A 21,501-nucleotide genomic window follows, 5' to 3' on the forward strand; every position below is an offset into this window, starting at 1 on the left:
ACCTTTGCTCACCAAAGAGAAGTCTGCAGATGACCCTAGCAAGGTGAGGGTTCTCTAAGTCTGTGCCTCTTAGTCTGAGCCTCAGTTTCCCCACAGACCCACCTGCCTGGGGGAGCAAGGTGGGGTGGGGCATGAGTAGCCCCTTCTTGTTCTGAAACAAGGCGTGTGTGTGCACGCATGCATGTGTGGTGGTGGGGACAGTGGGCATTTTCCCTTCCCCATGTAGGGAAACGCCTGTCAGGACCCCTGCTGGCCAGTGCTACCCCCCAGTGTCCTTCCCTGTCTAGTGCCCTGGAGCTGGGACCCCAGGGCAGAGGCTCCAGTCACCTGAACAGCCTTTTGCTAGGGACGCAGGAGCGGCCTCCAGAGGGCCCAGCCTTCCAGGTATGGCCTTGACTGACCCTCCTGGTCCCCAGGCAGGGATTACCAGGAGGCACCTGAGGCTCAGAGACCAAGGGCGTAGCCTCAGGCCACATGCTCAGGGTCTGCATCTCCCGGGGGCACCCCACAGCCCTACCCTTTGCAGGCCAGTGTCCTCCCAGCTGTCCCCTAATACCTGGCCCCAGGTAAGGCTGGATCCTGGGCTCTTGCAGGGATAGAGCCAAGAAACATGGTCGGGTGAGGCGGGCTCCAAGCCTTCCTCCTGCCCCCTCCGCCCCTGCCACAGCAGAAGTGGGGCCGAGTGGCGAGGAGCCCAGGGCGGAGGCAGGGCAGGCAGGGGAAGGGGTGCAGGGGTGGGCAGGTAGCTGGGGGCCAGTTTGAACCTGCTGGGCAGGTGTGGTGACCCCTGGTGGTGACATGGGAGGTGCTGGGTACAGAGGTGGGGATCTGAGTGAGAGCCAAGGTCAAGGCTGAGGCTGGGGCAGCGCAGGTACACGGGACAAGGGGGCTGGCGGTGGGCAGTTTATTCCACTTCATGCAGACACTGACCCACGCGCTCAAGGAGCTTAAAAATACATTGAACCACACAGGGTCTGTTCCCCACCTCCCCCCAGACATAGAAAGATACTTGGCTGAGTGGGGCTGGGGTCTGAGGGTCCAAATGCCTCCTATTCTGGGACAAGGCGGCAGTGTGGGCCCAGGTAGTAGCGGAGGCAGCGTCCTTTCTCCCCAGAGGAAAAGTGCAGAGACAGGGCCGAGGCCCCAGGCAGGGAGGCCTCATTCTCACAGCGATTGGCAGGGTGGGCCAGGCAGGGTCCTTCCAGGCCCTTCCCCCGAGGGCCCGCCCAGATGTGGGCCGAAGATCTGGGGAGGCGCAGGGACCAAGATGCCACTGGGGCTGGCTGCGCGAGGTGGGCAGCAGTGCCCCTGGGTCCTGGGCGCCTGGCGCTCAGTCCTGGCCTTCATCCGAACGCCACTTGAGAGCGTGGTCCTTATGTGCGTCGGGAAGGATCTGGTTTCGCATCCCCCCGAGCAGGCTGGACGTGGCTTCCGTGGCTAGAATGAGGGGCTTCACCACAGTTGGGGGCAGCTGGCGGATCACGCCCCCCACGGCACCCGTCAGCCCCTTCTGCTCGTGGCCCCGGGATGCCACATCACAGATGGTCTGAGCCGTGTCCAGGATGCCCTGTGGAAGTGGGAGGTCAGCGCAGGGGTTTGGGTGGGGAGGTGGCTGTGGGGCTGGGAGGGGGGACGGGGCCTCATCACCTCTCGAACTGTGTCATAGGCCTTGGCCACACCCTCCCGGAGGTCGGCGGGCTGGTGGCCCTTTCGTAGCCTCCTGACGGAGCGCTTGTCCTGCAGGGAGCGGGGGATGGGTGCCGCAGGGGACAGGATGTCATACACCGTCTCAGCTGTGGCCTAGAGGAACACGGAGGGCACCGGATGAGGACACCTGGCCGGGGCACACACGTCCAGCCCCGAGGCCCCCGAGCCAGCCCCAGAGGACCGTGCCAGACCCTTGACCAGCCCAGGGAGCCGCCGCACTCTTGTCTCCCTCCATAGCTGTGCTTTATGGTGCTGCTCCCGGGGCCCTGCTGATGCTTCCACGACTCAAGTCAAGGGGCTTCAGGTGGGCACATGCCTCCTGAGGGGATTTGCCCAACGTCCTCTGGACCCCAAACCCTCCTCGTGTGGACCACATCTGTGTGCCCTTGCCCCATTTGTGAGGTGCCACACAGGCAGCTTTCTTGAGACTGAGTGCACCGTCTCCCCTACCCTGCACCTTGCCCTGCCCTGTCCGCTGCAGAGGCAGCTCTGGCAGAACACTGGCTTCCCCCCTGCTCACCCTCACCGAGTCCCCTCTACCTTCCGAAGCTGGCTCCTCTGTTCCTTTTGCCCCCTCACTTCTCACCCAGTCTCTTCACCTGTGCCTCTGGGGCCTCTCTGGGACCTGCTAATCCTTCCAGCCTCCTCTCTAGAGATCTTGCCCCCTGCCTGCAGGGGGCTGGGCTTGCAGATCCCAGAAAGCACTGAGCTCCCCCACAAGGGCGTGTCCGTCCTAGTCCCTCTACCAGAGTTCACGGCACTGACCTACAGCTGCTCACAGGACAATGCTCTGGTGTCCCTGGGATCTGTCTGGGCCTAGCAAAATGCAGGGCCTGAATGAGTCAGGGCTGGTCTGTGCCTCAGATTTTCCGTCTGTAAACAGAGTCACACCCCCTGCCCTCCTGTTCAAGAGGTGGCCACGAACAGACACCAGTGGGCTGTAGAGCCTGGAGGGCACTCACCCTCCAGCATGGGAGTTGTGTGGGCCCCAAGCTGGTCACTGGGCCTCTCTCATCCATGACTGTGTCTCATGAGACCACACACCCAAGACTATCCTCAGTAGAGATCTGGGGATGGGTCAGGTGCTGTGGAGCACCCTCCCTGCCCTACTTGGCCTGGAACCATGTGCCCACTCACCTGGATAGCCTGCACCAGCCGGTTGCTGAGTTCCAGGGCGGCGGAAGCCGTGGAGGAGCCAAAAGAGGCAGCCCCCCGCTGCAGCCCCCGCATGAGGCGCCCATCCTTTCTGTACTGCTCGATGGGCAGCCAGAGCAGGTCCCGGAACCCTTGGACTGCAGGGACAGGGTTGTCAGAGAAGCTCAGGGCTGCGCTGCCCACACAAGCCCTGACTTCAGACCTCCTCTACCTATCCCTGAGGCAGCTTCTAGGCTGCCCAAGAGTAAGAGCAGTTTCCAGAGCCCCGATAGTCAGCCACTCACAGAGCTGGACAACTGAGTGCATGGGGCCTACGCCCCCCAGCAGGCCAGGAAGCTGGTTCTTGCGGATGTCCTGCAGCCACTCGTTGAGAGCATAGCCTAGCACCTTGTCCACACCCAGGAGCCTGGGAAGGGGAGAGGAGAGGAGAGGTAGAGCCACACATTGAGGGGTCATGGGACCAGGAACTGAGGTACCCCAATGCTCTCTATAGCACCCCCCGGAGGATTGTGGAGGATCGTGGTCCCCATTATACAGAGTGAAACTGAAGGCCCAGAGGGGTGATGAGTTGGCCAAGGCCACACAACCAGTCAGAAACAGAGCAGAGGGAAGCTAGAGGACCTTGGAGAGAGGCTAGCGGTGCTGCAGGGCAAGGAGGGCTCACCCGTGTCGGCAACAAAGCCGCTTCAGCTTCAGCTCAGAGCAGTTGAGCTGGGCCAGGCCAATGAGGAGGCCAGCGAAAGTGCCCTGGGGACGGAGAAGGGATTGGGGTTTATGCGATTGAGCACAGGGGCCTGCCCAGCCCACAGCAGCCTCTGAAGGCCGACTCAGCAGCTGATGTCACCTGGATGCAAGCCCTGGCCCCCTAGGCCACACCTGGGCAGAATGGGGACGAGAGGGATGGGCCCGCACAGCCAGCCTGCCCGACAGCCCTACTTACCACCTGGTCCATGGTGACGTGCTTGCCATGGTAATCTAACCAGATAGGCACCTCGGACGTGAAGCGGAACTCCCTGGGTGGGGAACGGGGAGAGGGGCCTTTGGTCACTGACCCGGCCCTCTGCGGCCTGGGCTGGGACCCCCCAGCCTGCAGCCCCACCTGAAGTAGATAGGCTGCTGCTCGGCAGAGGAGCGGTGTCCACTGCCTGTGGTCTCCCGGGAGCCAGGCGTCTCTGTGTCCTCAGCCTGGCCTTCCTGGAGGCTGCTGGGCTGGACTCGGGTCTCAGGGCGAGCTAGGGTGGGGGGCACAGATTGGGGATGGGCCTGGGGATGGCCGGGAGGTGGGAGGCCCGGACCCTCCCCTCCCAGCTTAGCCTCTCACCCTCAGTGGACGTCTCCACCGAAACCATAGGATTGATGCCAGCCGCCAGGCTGGTGAAGAAGTCCTTGAGGAAGAGCAGGGCATCCTGCAGGGGAAGGTGCAGGTCAGGCGCCCAGGCCCGGAGGCAGCGGGGCTCACCTCCAGCTCTACCCCCATCTGACCTCCTCACCTGGTCCACGTTGAGCCGCAGGGGCATCAGCGAGACACGGAGACAGCACTCGGGCCCACCCAGGTTGGTCGTGGGGGCCACGTGCAGCGCTTTGATGGTGAGCTGGGGGCAGAGGGCAAGCTCTGGGTGCCCGCGGGGCCTCGGGTCCCTGCCCCCACCCCGTGCCCAGCTGGCCTCGCATCGGCGCATGCTGTCGCCGCAGCTGAGCCCGCCCGAGCCCCAGCATTCTCCCAAACAGGCCGGCGCGGGCGTGCGCACACGGCTCTGCCCAGCGTGGACGGCGGGGGTGGCCTGTACCATGTTGGAGTGGGCGCGACGTGGCATCCGCTCACTCGTGTGCAGGTACAGGAACTTGTTGATCTGGGAGGAGGCGAGCCGGTCTCGGACCTCAAGCTCCTGAACAATGAACACCTGGCGGGACAGTGGCCGCTCCTCTAGCTCCTGGCCGGGGGCCGCGGGGCCGGGGGCCGGCTCCGCTGGGTACACCTCGTGCTGGAAGCTTACCTGAGGGGTGGGTGGAGGCCTGAGCCACGCAGGCAGGGCCCCTGTCTCTCAGCCACCCTTCTTGCCCCCAGCACCCCCCTCAGCCCCCCACCTGGCTGCCTCCCTGTCGCTGTCCCACAGGCATTTCAAACTCCTCTTAACATACTGAACTCCTCCCCTGAATGTACTTGCTCCCGTTCCCTTCCTGTCGCCTAAGTGTCACCTGTCTGTCACCAAGTCCCCACACTGCGCCCCCACCTCTCCGCCACCAAGGCCATCAGGCTTGCTTCCTTAGAACATCTCTCCAGTCCCTCCGCACTTGTGTCCTGTCCACCGCCTCCAGCTCATCTTGGAACTGCTGTCCCCTCTCCCCTGGACAGCCCCTCCTGGTGGTGCCCCCAGCCCCTTCTCCACACGACAGGGCTCTTCCTAAAGCACACGCCTGCTCACCTCGCGCCCTGGCCTCGCCCTCCAAAGCCTGCCCTCCACCCTTGCTCCCGATGTGCCAGCCCCGCGACAGCCCCGTGTGCTCACTCGATGGGCGGCACCTCTACCTGCACAATCTCTCAGGTTAGCCTGGCCACCCACCCAACTTGTTCTTCCCCAGCAAAATTTCTCCAGAATCTGACCATCATCATGGGCTCTACAGCGGCCACCCCGTGCAGCCACTGTGTCCTGCTGAGGGCGCCTCACTCTAGTAAACACCCAAGCCGTCCCGTGGTCTGTGGGGCCTGCGAGCCTGGTTGCCAGCTGGACGCACGGCCTCCACCGCCCTCCTCCCTGCCCGGCCGCAGCCTGCTGGCCTCCTTGCCGCTCTGGACACACCAGGGAGGCTCCTGGCCGGCAGCCTTCGTGCCGTGCTCTCTGCCTGAAAACCTCTTCCTGCTCCCTTCCTCGGGGCTTCGCGCAAACTGCACCTTCTCGAGAACATGGCTGGCCCCCCTCCCCAGCGCTCCCCGTGCCCCTCCCTGGTTCACCTTCCCCAAACGTTCACCACGTTCCACACCATACAGATCCGTGGCTCCGTTCACTACCACACAAGTGACAGGAAGGGAGGGGTGCTGTCTGCCTTGCCCGTCGCGACACCCAACATCTAGAACAGCACGTAGCGTGCAGCACGGCAGCCGCTCGGTGACTCGGTGCGCGACGGGGGACCCTGAGGTAAGTTGCCACCAAGGGCTGGCTGAGGGGCAGGGACGGGATAGCCTGCCCTGCCCCCCACCCCGGCGGCTTTCTGCACTCTGCCCCCAGCTCACCTTGCTGAGCTGGATCTCCATGAGGACATGGTGCTGCCTCCCACTGCCCCCCTGCGTCCGCCAAGAGTTCTGGGGCCGGTTGGGGCCAGAGCAGCGAGAAGGGGAGCCCCTGGAGCTCATGAAGCCGCCTCTTGCCCTGGAAAGACAGAGAGGGGACAAATGGACTCAGGGGAACCCCTTCCCTTGCCCCTTCCCCTGAGTGGGCCCTTCAGCCAGGGACGGGAGACATTCTCCAGCTCAGCCCTGGGAGGTGGGTGCAGGGCAAGGAAGGAAGAACGGAGGCCACCGAGGCGAGGATCCTGCTCAAGGTTATCAGTGGCTGAAGGTCAGAGCTGAACCCTAGCCCGGGCCCCATCTCCTAAGTGGGTGGGCCCCATGGCCATAGCTGCCACCTACACCCATCCTTCTCACCTGTGGCCAGGGTGGGGGCCAAAGTCTCGGCCTCCATAGAGGTGCCAGACGAGGGAGACCTCACGTAGCACCACACGGCTGCTGGGCACAGGGAAGTGGGCAGGTGCCCGGAGCAGGTCTGTGCTGCCCAGCGGCCGTGAGAAGTACCCGTCCTGCACGATGATGGGGCCCGGATGCAGCTGTGTCACCACGGGCTCCCCATCTCGGGGCTACAGGGAGAAGGCCAAGTGAACACGTGTGCACAGATACTTTCCTCAGTCCAGACCACCCTCTCGCAATTTGGTCCCTATCCTCACATTTCCCTCCCTGTTTTGGACAAAAGATGACTCCCCTGGGCCACCATCCCCAGAAGCTGTGTCAGAGTGCTCTTTCCCGGGTGGGGGCTAAGTGCCCCTTGTTCTTGCCAGGCCTGTCTCTCTGGGCCCTGGGTCTTGCTTACACATGACATTCACATTGGCTCCTGGGGGCCAGCAGATCCATACCTTTGCAGCCAAATGGTTTTCCACCCCCTTCTTGCTAATCGCCCTCCCTCTTCTTGATGTCCTATGTCCCATCCCTCTGTCCTGGATGCCATTCTTTCTTCCTCTGGAAAAATCCTTCAGAGCCCAGAGCCAGAGACCACCACCACCCCACCGCCCCCAGCCCTGCCACAGACCCAGCCTCCCCGGGAGCTCTAGAAGCACGCTGAAGGGAGCCACTCTCTCCCACCAGTTCCTGGCCCTGCCCAGCCTTCCCCACCAACACACCGGGATGCCCAGACCAGGAGCGTCAAGGATGCAGAACTCGTCACTGTCCAGAGTGTCTCCATCTCCCTCCTCTTCCTTTGCATCTTCTTTGGCCTCTGAGCAGGACCCCAAGCTGCCAGTAGGGGTCACAACAGGGGGCGAGTGGGGCTGGGCCCCACTCCGCTCACCGGGGAACAGGTAGACTGACACGGGCGAGGCCTGAGGGAGGGGGCCACCTGTGGAGAGAGAGTCCAGTTTGGGGGGTGCAATGCCTGATTTGGGCGCCTGATTGCGTCCCCCGGCCCCAAAGCACTCCCATCCCACCTGAAGGCTGGGTCAGCTCCCGCAAGCTGCGCTCGGTGTCCAAGAGGGCGTCGGCCAGGTCCCGCTGGTTGATCAGGGCTGTCTCCACTGGGGGGCAGGAGGGCAGGGAGGCAGGGCTCTCGGAGAGCTGGGCCAGGCAGGGGAGGAGGGATGAATGAATGACAGGAAGGAGGTACGCCTGCTCCTCCGAAGCCAGCACCCCACCCTGAGGGGGCCACGGCAGGGGCAGGGGCAGGGGCCTGGCAGAGTTCTAGTGGCCTGCAGGGCCAGGCCTCACCTGTACCTTCTGGCCGGCGATCTCCGTGGGGCTGGGGGGCCGGGGAGGGGGGTGTAGGTCGCCCTCATTCATTACGTACTGGAGCAGGTTCACCAGCAGGGCGCAGGAGTCCGCGCAGCTGTGCACGTGCACCACGTTGTTGGAGCAGCGCAGTTCGAACAGCGGCTGGCTCTGGGGGGCGGGGCGCCGTCAGCCCAGGCTCCACACCCCACCTGCCCAGGGTCCATCCCTCCATACAGCCTGCTGCCCGGCAACCCCACTGAGCAAACTGAGCCCGAGACTAAAAGGGGCTTCGCTCGGGGCCACCCAAGGCAGCAGGGGTGCTCCCGGCTTGCCAACGTTCCCGTGTCCGTTCTCAATCCCTCGCCTCAAGATGGGGAGGTGGGGCCGATTATCTCCATTTTACAGATGAGGAAATGGGGCCCCACAAACGCCGTCTGACTCTCAAGGCCCTTTTTTTGCTCTGGCTACAGCTGCCTTCTGGTGGTGGGGTTCCCAATCTGAGACACGCACGGTGGGCCTGGCCCTTTCCGGGAGGGCCAATAAACAGAGCCCGGCACTGAAGGGCAGGCAGTGACCATAACCCCAGCCCAGGCCCAGGTAGCAGAAGGGAAGAGACGGCCGCAAGGGAAACGGTGATTGGCCTTTGCGACTGCTCTGGCTCCGGGCCACCCCGGGAAACCCTCACCAGTTTGCCCTCGGTGTTCCCCTTCCAGGTTTTAATCACAAGCTCCAAGAGGTCGACATCCAAGACACAGACGTAATCTGAAGCAGAAAGTAAGAGAAGTTCCAGTTGCTTCTTCACACCCAGCGCCTGGCCCACCCCCACAGGGGAGAACGTGGGGCTCATCCGAGTGCAGCCCTGGCGTGCGTGCTGAGGGCCCAGCTAGCAGCTAGGTGAGGACATCTGGCTGCTCTGGGTGTGGCCGGGGGGCTGGGGTCCCTCAGAGGGGAGGGAGCCCCGTCCAGGCCCTGCCCACCTCGCTGCAGATCCGGGGTCTCCACCTCACACTTGTCGGACAGGTATAAGGCCGAGTCATCGAGGATGAACCTGGTGGGGAACAGGGCTGAGAAGGGCCCAGGAGCCGCTGCAGACTGCAGCCCCATGGGAGCCACAGGGGTGGGGCTCCTAGAGATGGGCAAGGGGGCACCCACGGGGGGTCCCAAGCCCACAAGAAGCCAGCGCCGGGTCCTCTTTGGCCTCAGTGTTCTTGTCTGTACCATGGGGAGACTGGGCCTGTCTCCTGAGCCGAAGGCCCGAAATAGCACAAGCTTGCTTAGGTCACATGGCGCTTAGGGCTCTCCAAGTACTTCCTGCTCCTCCCCCTCACCTCACAGTGGCCCCGGGAGGGACGTGTCCTGCGTCCCGCCCCCCTCCGGCATTCATTGTTCTTTCAAAATATGTTCTTATTTTATTCTTATTTGCGTAGGCTCCATACCCAGCGTGGAGCCCGATGCAGGACTTGAATTCCTGACCCTGAGATGAAGACCTGAGCTGAGATCAAGAGTCAGATGCTTAACCAACTGAGCCACCCAGGTGCCCCCAAATAAGTTATTTTAATGGCAACATAGCACAACCTCCTTTGAGACATCTCAAAACGTGGAAAGAAAAAAGAAATGATCTCTATTCACATTCCCTGATCCCAAATTCTGAGAAAAGCGCCTATACATTTCTTTCACCCTTTCTGTGAAGCCACAGACACGGACACACATAACCCCTCATAAGCTTTGATGTAGGTTTTTTCAGTCCATGCTGCATTAAGGGATTTTCCATATTTTTCAAGGTCATTCTTTGACTTGACTTCAATAGCTGGGTAACCCATGTTTACTGACTCAGGTTATAATCTGGGGGTATTTAGATTATTTCTAGGTTTCAACTGTTTTATTTCTTTATTGTGAAGTAGGCTTCACACCCAGCATGGAGCCTAATGCAAGGCTTGAACTCACAACCCTGAGATCGATACCTGAACTGATATCAAGAGTAGGATGCTTCACCGACTAAGCCACCCAAGTGCCCCTGAACTGTTTTGAGCTATACTCCAGAGACATCACATTCCACCTGTTTTTCTTATAGATCCTTAGGACAACCACCTAAGTGAGACTGTCAAGTTAGAGAGCACAAATGCTTTTAAGGCTCTGATTCAGAGGTTCAATTGTCCTCCGGGAAGGCGGAACCAATTCTCATTCCCGAGGGAGGGATCATCACCCTAATGTACAGAAAGGCTCAAAGACCGGCCCGAGGACACACAGCAGAAAGGCAGGACCCAGGGGAGTAGCAGCTGCAGCCCAGTTTGGAGTGGGATGGAAAGTGAGCTGGGTGGGGGTGGCGCATACCTGAGTAGGAAGGTGGAGGTGTCCATGATGATGTTGCTGGAGAGCGTGAAGGTCTCAGCGGTGACAAGGACGCGCACAGGGAGGTAGAGGGGCCTGGGGGTCACACGTGGGCTAGAGTAGGCTCCTGACACATGAGAGCCTGCGCCCCCGCCCCTGGCTCTTGGCCCACCCAGCCTGGGTACCTGTAGTCCACGGCGCAGGAGAACAGGTGAGTGTGTAGGACAGTAATGACCGTTGGGGGCAGGTAACCCAGCACTGGGTCATCAAGCACATCTAAGAACTCCAACAGCTTTGGGGACCAGGACAGGAGTTGTGAGGACAAGGGGCCTCTTTCTTCCTCTAAGCAACCCCCACCCCCATCACCCCAGCACGGCTCCCCACCTGCTGCCCGTCACCTGTCAGCTGCCACCATACCCCTTGCCCAGGGGCTTCGCCTGGAAGTCAGCTCTGGCCCAGCCCAGACCCCTCACACTGGCCTCCCCGCTGGTCCAGAGACCTGCCTGCCTGTACCACTCTCACTCACCTGGGAGTGCCAACTCTGCTCCGGTAAGGCCATGAAGTGGCGCAGGGTGGCTCTGTGGAGCCTCAGTGTTACCAGGAACTCCTGGAGGTGGGGCACAGTCAGCATGGTGGGGCCCAGCCCGCCAGGCACCAGAGAGGCAGTCGTCCCAGCCAAGCGGGTGGACCGGGAGCGGGCACTATTGTACCTTGACGTTCTTGTGGGGGTCCAGGTGGATGCGCACAGCAGTGGACAGCATGTGGGGGCCCCGGCCCTGGCCCGTGTGGCCCGAGGCTCCCCGCTCGGTCACGCCTTCCTCTGACGGGTAGATGGCTGGGGCCAGCTGGGCCGGAGGAGCAAAGCTGGGCGGCTCCAGGCGACTGGGCAGCAGGCGGTCAGCCACAGCCGCTGGGGAGGCACCCGGTGAGCCCCCTGCCAAGCTGGCTGGCCGTCCCCTCCACCCGGGGCCCAGTCCCTCCTGAAAGCCCCCTCCCCTCATACCTCGGTGATAGAGCTTCGCCTTCTCGGCTTCCAGGCAGAAGTAGCCGAGTCCTGGCTGGCCTCGGTACTGGGAGACACTGAAGATGGTGCCTTGCTCCACGTCCAACACCAGTTCCCCGTGTGCGGTCTCTAGCCTCCTCCCAACCTCATCCTGCAGACAAAGCACGTGGCTTGGCCCCACCAGGGCACTCAGGAGCCCCTAGGCCCTTGGCAGGGGAGGGGGCCCTGGAGCCCCAGCCCGCCTAGGACCAGCCCCGGCTCTACCCAGATTCTGCTAAAGGTCTGGAGCAACACTTGCCCGTTTTGCCAGAAGGGGAGTTATCCCTGCCCTCCCCGCCATCCAGCACGAGACAGCACCCATCTGGACCCCTAGCGTGGCACCTTGCATACAACCGGCGCTAATGGGGTGTGATGGGATAGGTGGGTCATGGGTGGGTGCTGCTAGCTGGATGGGCCACTCTCGGTCCCACTGGGGCTTTTTCCCCCAGATCCCCCAACTGCTCAGACAGGTCTTGCTCTCCTGCCAGTGGTGGGTGGGGAGCTCTGGAGTCAGGGGGGCTCACCTCCCCAGGGCTGCCCTCACCTTGGTCTCACAAAGGGCTGTGATCCGACCTTTCAGCACCGTCACCAGTGTAGAGAAGGTACTCTGGGAGCGAGGACCTGGGGATTCAGGGGCAGGGGGCTGGGGGGCGCCTGATGCCCCTACCGAGAAGAAGTGGGCATCCTCCTCATCCGAGTCAGAGTCTGGGGTGAGATCAAAAAGCCAAGTGGGAAGGAGACCTGGGAGGGCTGCCCCAGCCCTACCCAGCTCTGGGGACCTTGGGATCCGTGCCAGGGCATCCCTCCTACCCAGCTTGAAGGCCGATTTGCACATCTTGAAGTTGGCATGCCAGCAGCCTGAGGGGCCGGGGAAGCCAGGGGGATGAGCAGTGGGGTCAGGGGTGGGAAGCAGGTCTGCAGGCTCCCACATGAGTAGGTCGTTGTTGATCCTGAGACAAGTGGACGGACAGCAGCAGTGAGGGTGGCCCGGCCCGGCCCCTCCCCATACTCCCCCTACTCGCCTGAGTCACCACCTGTTATAGAGGCTCTCATAGGCCTCCTTGCTGGGCAGGAAGATATGGGCACTGGGCAGGACCACTTCAAGGCTGCAGCGTGATAGTGCCAGGGCCCGGCTCTGGAAGGTTTTCATCTCCTCGGGGTCTCCGGGAATCACCATCTAGTCAGGGGAGTGGGGAAAGGCATCTGAGAGATGTCAGGGTCTGCCGCTGGCTCGGGAATCAGACTCTGGTCTGCACGCTGACTTCCTATCATTCATTCATTCATTCTCATGCACTGATGGGAGCCCTTCTCTGCTGGGAGGTAGGACAGCCATCTCGGGAGAAGCGCTGGCAGCATGCCAAATCTGCTTGGAGGGCCTCATATATGTTAACTCCTTTATCCTCATGATAGGCCTACGACACAGGTCATTGCACCCACTTTCAAGATAAGGAAACTCATCTGAGTATAAGTCTCTAAGAGATTAGACCAGTTCTAAGATGACAAAGCTAGAGTGGCAGAGCCTGGATTCAAACCCACTTTAGCCCAGAGACCAGGCCCTTAACTGTCTCTCACTCAAATCTCATCACCTTCAGAGAAAAGGATCCCGAGGTCCCTGCCGAGAGACAAGGTCCTGATCTCCCCAGCGAAGGACCTGCCCCCACCAGTGTCCTCACCCTTAGGCCCCATGAGCTGGGGTGCTTCGGACTCCCCACTGATCAAAGACGATGGAAGCGATGCCACTCTTGCCGGTGCTGGGTCACGTCACCTGGTGCCCTAAGTGATCCTGTCCTCCTGGCCCACAGCCACCAAGTGGCTCCCTTGGGTTTGGGGCCTCACCTCCTCTGTCTCGTACATGGTCCTCTTGGAGGAAAACGGCGAGGGCTCAGGTTCCCGCAGCTCACATGGACTCTCAGCCGACAGCTCCAGCTCCTCTCCCTTCTCGGGGGTCACCTCCCACTGTGCACTGCTGAGCTGGGGGTTCAGGGTCACCACCACCCTGCCAGGGCACAGGCCTGTCACCGGGCTGCAAGTCTCCTTCAGCCCCTGGTCCCCGCCCCCTCCAGCTTCCTGCTGCCCTCAGGAGCAAAGCACTCCTCTCCTGTCTGCCCTTTGAGCCCCCACTTACTGGGGCAGGAAGTACTTGTGCCCAGGGCTCTTGGGATCCAGGGCTTTGGAGACTCGCAGGCAGGGGATGGGTGGCTTCTCTCCGTCTTCGTAGGTGCCTGCGAGGATGAAGAGGAGGGGTTGTCATTGCTGCCTTTCCCCATTTCTTCCCCAATGTCAGGTGGGGTTAGTAGGGGCCCGGAGCCTCCATCGTGGTGCCTGCGCCCTCCCTCACACCCATGGCCGGCAGCAGTCCAGTGATGAAGGGTCCACTCTGCACACTCTCAGAGGAGCCTGAAGACAGGTAATGCTGGCATCTCACAGAGCTGGTGAGACCTTGGGCCCCAGTCCATCCCACCTGTGTCTCAGTTCCTTCCGTAGCCCTGGGCCCCCCTCTCCCAGAGGCCTGAGGCCCTGCCCTGGGTATTGTCCTCTGGGGGCTCTCACCGTGAAGGTCGGAACAGGTAAGTTCCAGGCGGGTGGGGACGGGCGGACCAGGACCACTGCTCAACTCTGACCGGAACTGGGGCTCACTCAGCTCCAGCCGCAGCTGCTCAGCCCGCACAGCTCGGCCTGCCCAGGGGTCCCGCTCGGGCCGCAGGTCAGCAATGGGGAAGCGCAGCCGCAGCGTGGCCTGGGGTGCTGACAACCGCACCACTGTCTGCTGCTCGGCAGCTGGTGGGGGTTCCGTCTGCGGGACGAGGGGGGTGATCAGAGCTGCCAGAGGACCCAGCACTATGGCTGTGAGCTAGAGGGTCCGTGCTGGCCCCCTGCCCCAGCTGGGTATCTTACCAGGAGGCCAGCAGGTGGTTCGGGAGGGGGTATGGTGGCCAGGCGCAGCAGGGCAGCAAGCCGGTCCAGGGCCCCCAGCTCCACATCTGCCTGGAAGTCAGCTAGGTCCAGGGCCAGTTCTGAGTGGCAATGGCAGGTGGCTGGGCGCCGGGGTCGGCTCTGAGGGTGAAGGTGTTCAGGTCAGCGAGGGCTGTGGGGTAGGTGAGGGCAGGATGGGAAGGGACCCCCTTGAGCAAAAACCAAACGCAGAGGCCGCCTGGTTGGTGTGGAGAAAAGCTTGCACAGGGGACAAAGCTAGGAAGGGAGAGGGAGACCCTCACCACATTGCCTGACAAAGAGGACCATGTTTGTTTAATATAAGCCATCCAATATTCAAAACGGGCAGGGGTTGCCAAGATGAGCCAGGGAAGGGGCAACCAGGCCAAAGGATACATGTGTAGGGCCCAGACGTCGTCTTCAAGGGCTCCCAGATGGGGAGGTGTGCTCTAGCTGGAGCACAGGCAAGGGGGCTGGAGGGTGGGAGCAGGCAGCCACCAGGGGAGGCCGGGGGATGGGGTGGGGTCAAGGTACCACGGAAACAGCCAAGGGCCCTTAGGCACGGGTTGGGGGGGTTACCTTGGACACACGGCGTAGAGTCTGCGTATGACGCAGGTGGGCACAGGGCCGAGCTGAGGCCTGGGAACCCAGGCTGCCGGGGAAGCTCAGGATCTGGGATGGGACACAGGAGGCAAGAGTCAGGTGGGGCCTCCAGATCCACCTGAACCTGCGGGCCCTCCCACATCCACACTCGCTCTCGGCCCTCACCTCCGTGTACTCAGGCTCGAAAGCGCCCCTGGGCCACAGACACTCCAGCACCTCGAGCTGCCCAAAGTGCACCTGTGTGCTGGTAGTCCGCCGGCCCCTGCCTGTCCGCAGCTCCCAGGACAGCTGCACAGCTGTACCCGTTAGCCTGCGAGGAAGAAGCTGGGCATCAGAGGTTGGGCTCGGGGGGCTCGGGGAGTCTCTCCTTGGGCCCCTGCCTCAGGCTTGTACCGGACGTGGCTACAGGGACAGGCCCTCTGGAAGCGCGGTCGGAGATGGTGGAAGTCACGGGAGCCGAAGGGCCCATCCTTGGTGGCATCAAACTCCGAAAAAAAGTGGGTACTGAGGTCAGGTGGTCCAGAAGATGGGGCAGATGTCTGAAGCAAGGTCAGGGTCATGCCCCCCAGGGTCATCTTTAGCAGCGAGTCAGGGCGCAGGGTGTCCGGGAGGGGTGTGGGGGCCGTCTTGCCTGAGAGGAGAGAGGTTTTACCAGGGACTTCCCAGAGCTCACGGGCACCCCAGGTAAAGTGATGGTCAGATGCTGGGCCAGGGGCTGGGAGAAGCCCTGGCCCAGATGGACTATGACTCTGGCACGGGGCCTGGCCGGGCAGGGGCGACACAGAGCCTCATCATGCCAGAAACTGAGCCCAAGCTCAATTCAACCCTCTCAAGGAGCTGGAAGGACTAGAGGTGGCAAGGCACTCAGTCCAGCGCCTGACACACATGATCTCTCAACAAACACCGGTCAATACGTATAGCTCGGCAAGGTTCGATCTTATTACACCCTTTCTATGGAAGGGGAAACGGAGTCTCCAAGAATTTAAATGCTTTGCCCAAGATCACTGACTCTGACACCTAGCCCTCTATCTATTGTGTCACCAGCCTCCCGAGCATCCCCAGGGAACCAAGTCACCCACGCAGACGGCTAAGCATCAGTGGAGGCCTCCTGCACCCATGTGACATCACAGGGGCACTGAGGCCTCTTCCAGCTGTTCTTGCCCCAGGAGCACTCACCAGTTGGGTGGGCATGAGCAGACAGCCGGCGGGGGGCCATGTCGCTGTGCACAGAAGATCCTAGGTCTACATCGGAGAGGGAGAGCTCGGAGAGGGCTGAGGCCACACTGCTTGTGAGGCCCGCCATGGAGAAGAAGAGGTCTGTGGGCCAGGACAGGGGAGGTGAGGTTAGGGAAAGCCACACTTGGTCCCCACCCCTGCACCCATGCTCGCTGCCCAGACAAATGCCAAGTGTGACCCCACACCCACCAGTGTTGTCCAGGTTGACAAGAGGGCTGGCAAGGGGTTCTGGGCTGAGGGGCTCAGCCACAGCCCCTGCCCGAAGCTGCTCATTCAGGTCCTGCTCAATCAGCCACAGGTCTTCGGCACCTAGCGGGCGGCTCTTGTTCAGCTTGTCCACCAGGCCCTCGGGGTCTAAGGAGGAGGACAGTTGTTTCTGTCAGCCTGGCCTGGCTGGCCCCTCCCCAGGCATCCATTCCCCTGGAGCGCCCAGAGGCCTCACCTGCAAGGCTCATGGCACTGAACAGTTCTTGAAGCCGCTGGAGCTGTCGAGGGGTCAGGAGCAGGTGCAGGGAGCCCAGCTGTCCAGACACCTCCAGCTGGGGCCAGAAGGGGCCAGAGGAGACAACCATGGAGACTACATCTGCCACCTAGGCCCTCTGAGAGCCACCACTCACCTGCCCTCACCCAGAGGACGTAGGATGTCAGTTGCCAGGCTAAGCTGTCACCAGCTAGTTCTGGTACCCCGGCCACAACTTGACCACTGAGCCTGTTTCTCTAATTGCTAAGAAGGCAGTAACTTCCCCCACTCAATGACCCTGCTTTGCACTGCTGAGGAGTATTCTGAAATGGAGCACATTCCATCCTCCACAGGGGCTTGGGACCCACCTTGGGGCCTGGGAAGGCCTCATTCTGCTTCAATTTCATTGTCAACTCCATATACCCTGAGCAGCTGCCAATCTGCAAGGGGGGTTTCGGGGGTTCCTCCTGGAGGCAAGAGGATACAGGAGGGAACGGGTTGAACATATGAGGTCAGAGATGGTCAGAAGGAATGGGGGGACGGTCAGCGGGGGCAGATGGGAGAGAAGACAGGGATTAGAAGGAGAAAGAAACTGTGGGGATCAGAGTCAGCCCACCTGTGGGGGGAGCTCCTCGAAGTGTAGGCGGACCCCTGCCAGCTGCAACAGCTTGTGCAGGAAGGCAGGGGGCTGGTGCACATCCACCGGGGGGGCCTGGCTTGGGTCCCGCACTGCCTCGTCACAGTACTCCAGTCTGGGGAGTGGAGGATGAGCCCTTGCCCCAGCCACCTCAGGCTGGCGCCCCTCTCCGAACACAGCACTTTGTTCTAGGGGTCTGGGGTCAGAGTCTGGACAGCAGAGCTTCCCCACCAGAGCCAGGCCATCCTGGACCTCCATGGCCAGCCCTTCTTCCTCAGACCCTGGTGTGTAACCTGCTCCTTAGGGCCCCAGCCACTCTGGGCCTGTATCACCCTGGCCGTCGGGCCCCATTCCAGGGTCACGATATGGTCCTCCCACCACCACAGCCACCACCAGGACCACCCAAAATTCGCCCTGCTACCTCTCAGGAGCCCAGGCTGGGGTTAGGGGCAGGGGCACCGCCAAGGCCATGCGGCAGCCCCTCACTCCCCCTCCTCTTCGCACCAGACCACCCCGCTTGGCATGCCCCTACCTCTGCACGTGGACTTCCACCGCCACGCCATGCTCCCCATCACCTGGTGAGTGTTCCACCCTCACCACAGTGTCCAGGAAGGTCACCTTGATCCTTCGTAGCACTGAGGGGCGGAAAGGGGTCTCAGGCCAGGTAGAGCCGCAAGGGAGCAGGCAGAGTTTCCCCACTGGGGCAGCAGAGTGGCCATCCCACTGTCTAGGGCCCCTGTTTTGTGGGCTACAGGGGGGCAGGGAGCAGGGTGGCCATGGGAGGCCTACTTACCAGTCTCAATGGTCTGGGCAAACATTTCCAGTCCCTCCAGGGGCTGTGGTGGCTCAGAGGGCTCGGGCAGCCCATCCCGAAGGCACTCCTGAGCCAGCTGTAGGCTCGTGGTCATGCATGAGGCCCAGCTCTGTGAGTCAGCAGCCCCTGGCCCTGTGAGTAGGCAGAGGGTCTCAGAAGAGGTGCCCAGGCCTACTCCTACCACTTGCTCCCCAGCCCCCTGCCCCTAGCCTTGCCCAGCCCTCACCTGGGCCCCGGCGGGGCTGTAGAGTGAGCTGGAGTCCTGACACACGCACGGTGCAGTGGTCGGTGAGCAGCGCAGCCCAAGGCACGGCCACCTCGATAGAGCCCACAAAGCCTTCCACCAGCTCCAAGGGTGATTCTATGGACTCCAGCACTTCGTTCACAGACTGGGAGCAGGGAAGGGACAGATCTGGCTCAGGGAAACCTCCAAATGTGGCAGTCTCCCTGGCTGCAGCACTCCTGGTGGGCTGCTGCGACCTTCGAGAGCTCCCTGGCTCTCCCTGCCCCCTCCCTTCCCCCCCCCCCCCACTGCCCCTGTGCTACCTATAAACTTCTACTATCGCTCTAGCTGATCCCTACTCTTGGCCCATCCAAACGTGGTCCATCCTTTAAACCAGAGGAGGGGGAGCTGAAGGATGAGAAGGAGGAAGCCAGGCAGAGGGGATGGAAGGTGGTATGTTCCAGGCACGGGAACAGCACCCACGTTCTCTCTGTATCAGTGTGGAGTTCAAGGGGAGTGTACACGAGAGGCTGGCAGAGGGCCGAGCTGAGCCGGAGGGGACCCCTGCCCAACTTCAAACATTTGGTGTAGCTGTACCTCTCTGAGGTCTGAGGCTGAGAACCCCTGGTTACAAATGGGGAAATAGCACCGTTGCCAGTCTGGGAGCTTCTTGAAGGCAGGAACTCACCTGCCTGCTTCACGTGACCCCAGGGAGTGTGTGGTACCACCCAGAGAGGATCCCAGTAACGCTTGTTGGATCCGTGAGTAAACAAACACATGGCAGAACTAGAAGACTCATAGAGGTCAAGTTGAAATTCCTTACCCAGAGATCCATAGATGGGAAACTGAAGCCTAGAGAGAAGGGCCTAGTTTAACCACTCAGTGTGGGGTGAGGACTGTGACTGAAGTCTCTCTCCTCACCCCATCCCAGGATCCCCAGGCACTCAGCTTCTTCTGGGGTGTTCAAGGCAGGAGCGGCAGGCAGAGCAGCTTGGAGGAGGGGCTGGCTATGGGGAAAGCACCTGCTTTCCAAGGGACAACTCCTGAGGCCAGCCCAGAAAGCATCCTAGCTAGGAGCCATTTCAATCTCCACCAAGAGGGCAGGGCAGGGCTGGGCAGGGTGGGAGTGTTTTCTGGGACTGGAAGTAGGAAGAGGCAGCCTAGAGGTCTTGGCCATTTCTTTCAGGCCAGCCTAAGAGGCTGAAGTCAGAGGTCAGAAAAGGCCTCCTCCACTAGGATTCACAGGCAAGAAGCTATCGGGAAGTGTCCCCAGCTCTGGGCTCAGGAGTTTCCCCTTACCTTACATTTGCCCAGGGAGGCCTGCCTACCCCTAAAGCTCAGCTCTTCCTGCCCCACATTGCATTTAGGCCAGGCACTCTGTCGTCCCAGCCAGAAAACTGAGAAGCCCCTGCCCCATGCCCACCCCTGCGGCTCTGGACTGGAGGGCTGACCCAGTGCCAGCCCTGGGCTGATGCCTCTAATTGGTGGCTTCTTTGCAACTTCCCAGTTCAGCTGAGTTGTGAGTCACTGCCTCTCACCGCCCCCAGCCTCAGGCCTCTGACCCAGACCTTCTTCCTCCCGCCTCCCCAGCATCTCCCTTGGCCTCCTCCCGGCTTGAAGCCAAACCTCTCCATTTTTCCTCAGGGACTCTCTGGCAGGTGGGGACGGATGCTAACTCCCAAGCCCCTCCCCAAACGCTACTGGGTCCATCCCACTCTCCCCAAAGCAGGAAGTAGGCAGGGGCGGCAGTCGCCAGTCACACGAGGTGTTGATCAACACCGGCGCTGACGCGGTTGTTGACATCCACGTCCGGAGGCGGGAACCCCACCCACTTGGCCCAGGATCTTAGGGTCAGGAGGTCAGAGCACCTTTCCCACAGGTGCTCTCGGCAGGACTCCGGACCCCTACCAGCTTTCCCTGACCAGCTGCAAGGCCCCAACTCTCTCACTGCCCTGGCCCGGTCCTATTAGAGCCCCCTAGTTCCTCCGCTCCCTCCTCACCTTCTCCTTAGCCCCTGAGAACCACGCTTCCCAACTCAGGCCCCAAACTCGATGTGCTTATTCTGACATTCTTCAGACAAGTGACATCCCCCTCCCCAGCCTCAGTTTCTCCTACTGTGGAGGCAAGGACCCAGTCCTACCCAGCTTCTGGCTCTGGAAGCGATCAGTCGCCTGGAAAGGGCCTGACTCCCATGGCCTCTCCACGCCGTATGCCCGGTCCCCAGCCTACCCTTCAGTCAGAATCCTTAGGTCGTTGCGGCGCCCCCCGACCCCTTTCGCGAGCTCGGGCCTGGTTCCTCACCCAGATCTCCAAGTGGATATCCCGCAGGGCAACGCTGCCCTTGTACAAATCGAGGCTGAGCTGGTCCAGGCTGAGGTGCTCCTGGAAGAAGTGACCCAAGTAGTGGTGCAGCAAGTAGCGGCATACCCGCTCTTTTACACAGTTCGACCATGGCCACAGCCATCGTGACATCTCGGAGACCGTCGGGCCCGGGCCGCCTGCGCTCGCCACCCGCCGGCGATGCCTGTCGGGCTTCGCTGTTCACTAGAGCCCCCGGCTCTCCCCGCCGCTTCTCTCAGCGCCAGGCCGCGCCCCCCGGATCCTCAGCCACGCCCCCCACGCTCAATGCCATTCGCCGTTGTAAAGGGCGAGGCTTGCTGATTGGCCGCGGGGGGCGGAGTCTTCGAGCACGAAAAAGGGACTGGGCTCTCCGCACGACACAGGGCTCCTAATCCTGATTTACGCTTGCGTAAAAATTCTCGGTGGGAGGACCTTTAACCTCCCTTCTACGGGCTCTGGGAAGGCTGTTGCAAGAAGTACCAGCCCCGCAGAGGAATGCGCATGTGCCGACTCTTCCAAGTACTTGAGGTAGTTAGGCAGGATTTAAAGGGACAGTGTCCCATCAAACTTAAGCTTCCCAGAGGAATAAAGTCTGTGTGAGAGCCCCAGCGCGCGTCATAGAAACAATTAAGTGAGTAAGCATTTGCATTTTACAAAACGCTTCACCATCTTTTATCTCATTCAACCCTCATGACCTTCTTAGGTGGAGATTTGAAAGATAAGAAAACCATTTTACAGATAAGAAAACCGATTTATAAATACTCTTAAGTCCATCACCGAGGAAGTTCCCCCCCCCCACCCCTTACCTGGAATGCTGGGCAGGAGATTTACAGACCCTCCCTTCTCTCCGCATTTGGTCAAGCCTCCAGCTCCTCTCTGGGGGAAAAAAAAATTAGTTTTTCTTATCTCTAACCTAAAATTAATAACAGATGGACTTAATCCCTTGAGCAGGGGTCTGTTGTTTTTTGTACAGCCAGTGAGCTAAGAATGGTTTTTACATTTTTTAGTTTTAATTTTAATTTTTTTTACATTTTTAAATAGTTGGAAAAAATCAAA

General features: G+C 61.1%; 1 protein-coding gene across 3 annotated transcripts; it reads right to left on the reverse strand.

The window, feature by feature from the left end:
• Nucleotides 1-890: 890 nt before the first annotated feature.
• Nucleotides 891-20,688, reverse strand: ATG2A (autophagy related 2A). 3 transcript variants are annotated; one of them, XM_045039517.1, is made up of 41 exons: nucleotides 20,407-20,688; nucleotides 18,109-18,271; nucleotides 17,862-18,014; nucleotides 17,601-17,703; nucleotides 17,048-17,183; nucleotides 16,800-16,898; nucleotides 16,414-16,510; nucleotides 16,161-16,325; nucleotides 15,912-16,052; nucleotides 15,129-15,366; nucleotides 14,901-15,045; nucleotides 14,712-14,804; nucleotides 14,097-14,255; nucleotides 13,752-13,995; nucleotides 13,327-13,423; nucleotides 13,038-13,197; nucleotides 12,236-12,378; nucleotides 12,012-12,151; nucleotides 11,746-11,906; nucleotides 11,163-11,313; nucleotides 10,870-11,069; nucleotides 10,686-10,766; nucleotides 10,345-10,451; nucleotides 10,163-10,255; nucleotides 8,809-8,879; nucleotides 8,517-8,593; nucleotides 7,835-7,999; nucleotides 7,552-7,678; nucleotides 7,249-7,463; nucleotides 6,503-6,711; nucleotides 6,092-6,227; nucleotides 4,650-4,856; nucleotides 4,353-4,454; nucleotides 4,184-4,268; nucleotides 3,962-4,094; nucleotides 3,803-3,875; nucleotides 3,527-3,609; nucleotides 3,147-3,268; nucleotides 2,845-2,999; nucleotides 1,648-1,800; nucleotides 891-1,567 (listed from the first exon to the last, which is right to left on the reverse strand). In XM_045039517.1, exons 1-41 carry the CDS (start codon nucleotides 20,575-20,577, stop codon nucleotides 1,331-1,333), a joined length of 5,790 nt encoding a protein of 1,929 aa, XP_044895452.1. In that variant the 5' UTR covers nucleotides 20,578-20,688; the 3' UTR covers nucleotides 891-1,330. The 3 variants fall into 3 exon arrangements, with proteins under 3 accessions (XP_044895452.1, XP_044895453.1, XP_044895451.1); XM_045039518.1 differs by having other exon boundaries at nucleotides 4,650-4,763; nucleotides 7,829-7,999; XM_045039516.1 differs by having other exon boundaries at nucleotides 7,829-7,999.
• Between the last annotated feature and the right edge of the window lie 813 nt (nucleotides 20,689-21,501).

Source organism: Felis catus, chromosome D1, assembly GCF_018350175.1.
Source record: "Felis catus isolate Fca126 chromosome D1, F.catus_Fca126_mat1.0, whole genome shotgun sequence".
Lineage (NCBI taxonomy): Eukaryota > Metazoa > Chordata > Mammalia > Carnivora > Felidae > Felis > Felis catus.

Excerpts from the sequence above, each read along its gene's own strand:
- ATG2A (XM_045039516.1), bottom strand. The coding sequence starts at position 20,577 with ATGTCACGATGGCTGTGGCCATGGTCGAACTGTGTAAAAGAGCGGGTA. Across the intron at positions 4,269-4,352 it reads TGCGGCTCAACGTGGACCAG|GATGCCCTGCTCTTCCTCAA; the intron begins GTGAGGAGGTCA and ends CTTCCCCTGCAG. Across the intron at positions 1,568-1,647 it reads CCTATGACACAGTTCGAGAG|GGCATCCTGGACACGGCTCA; the intron begins GTGATGAGGCCC and ends CCACTTCCACAG.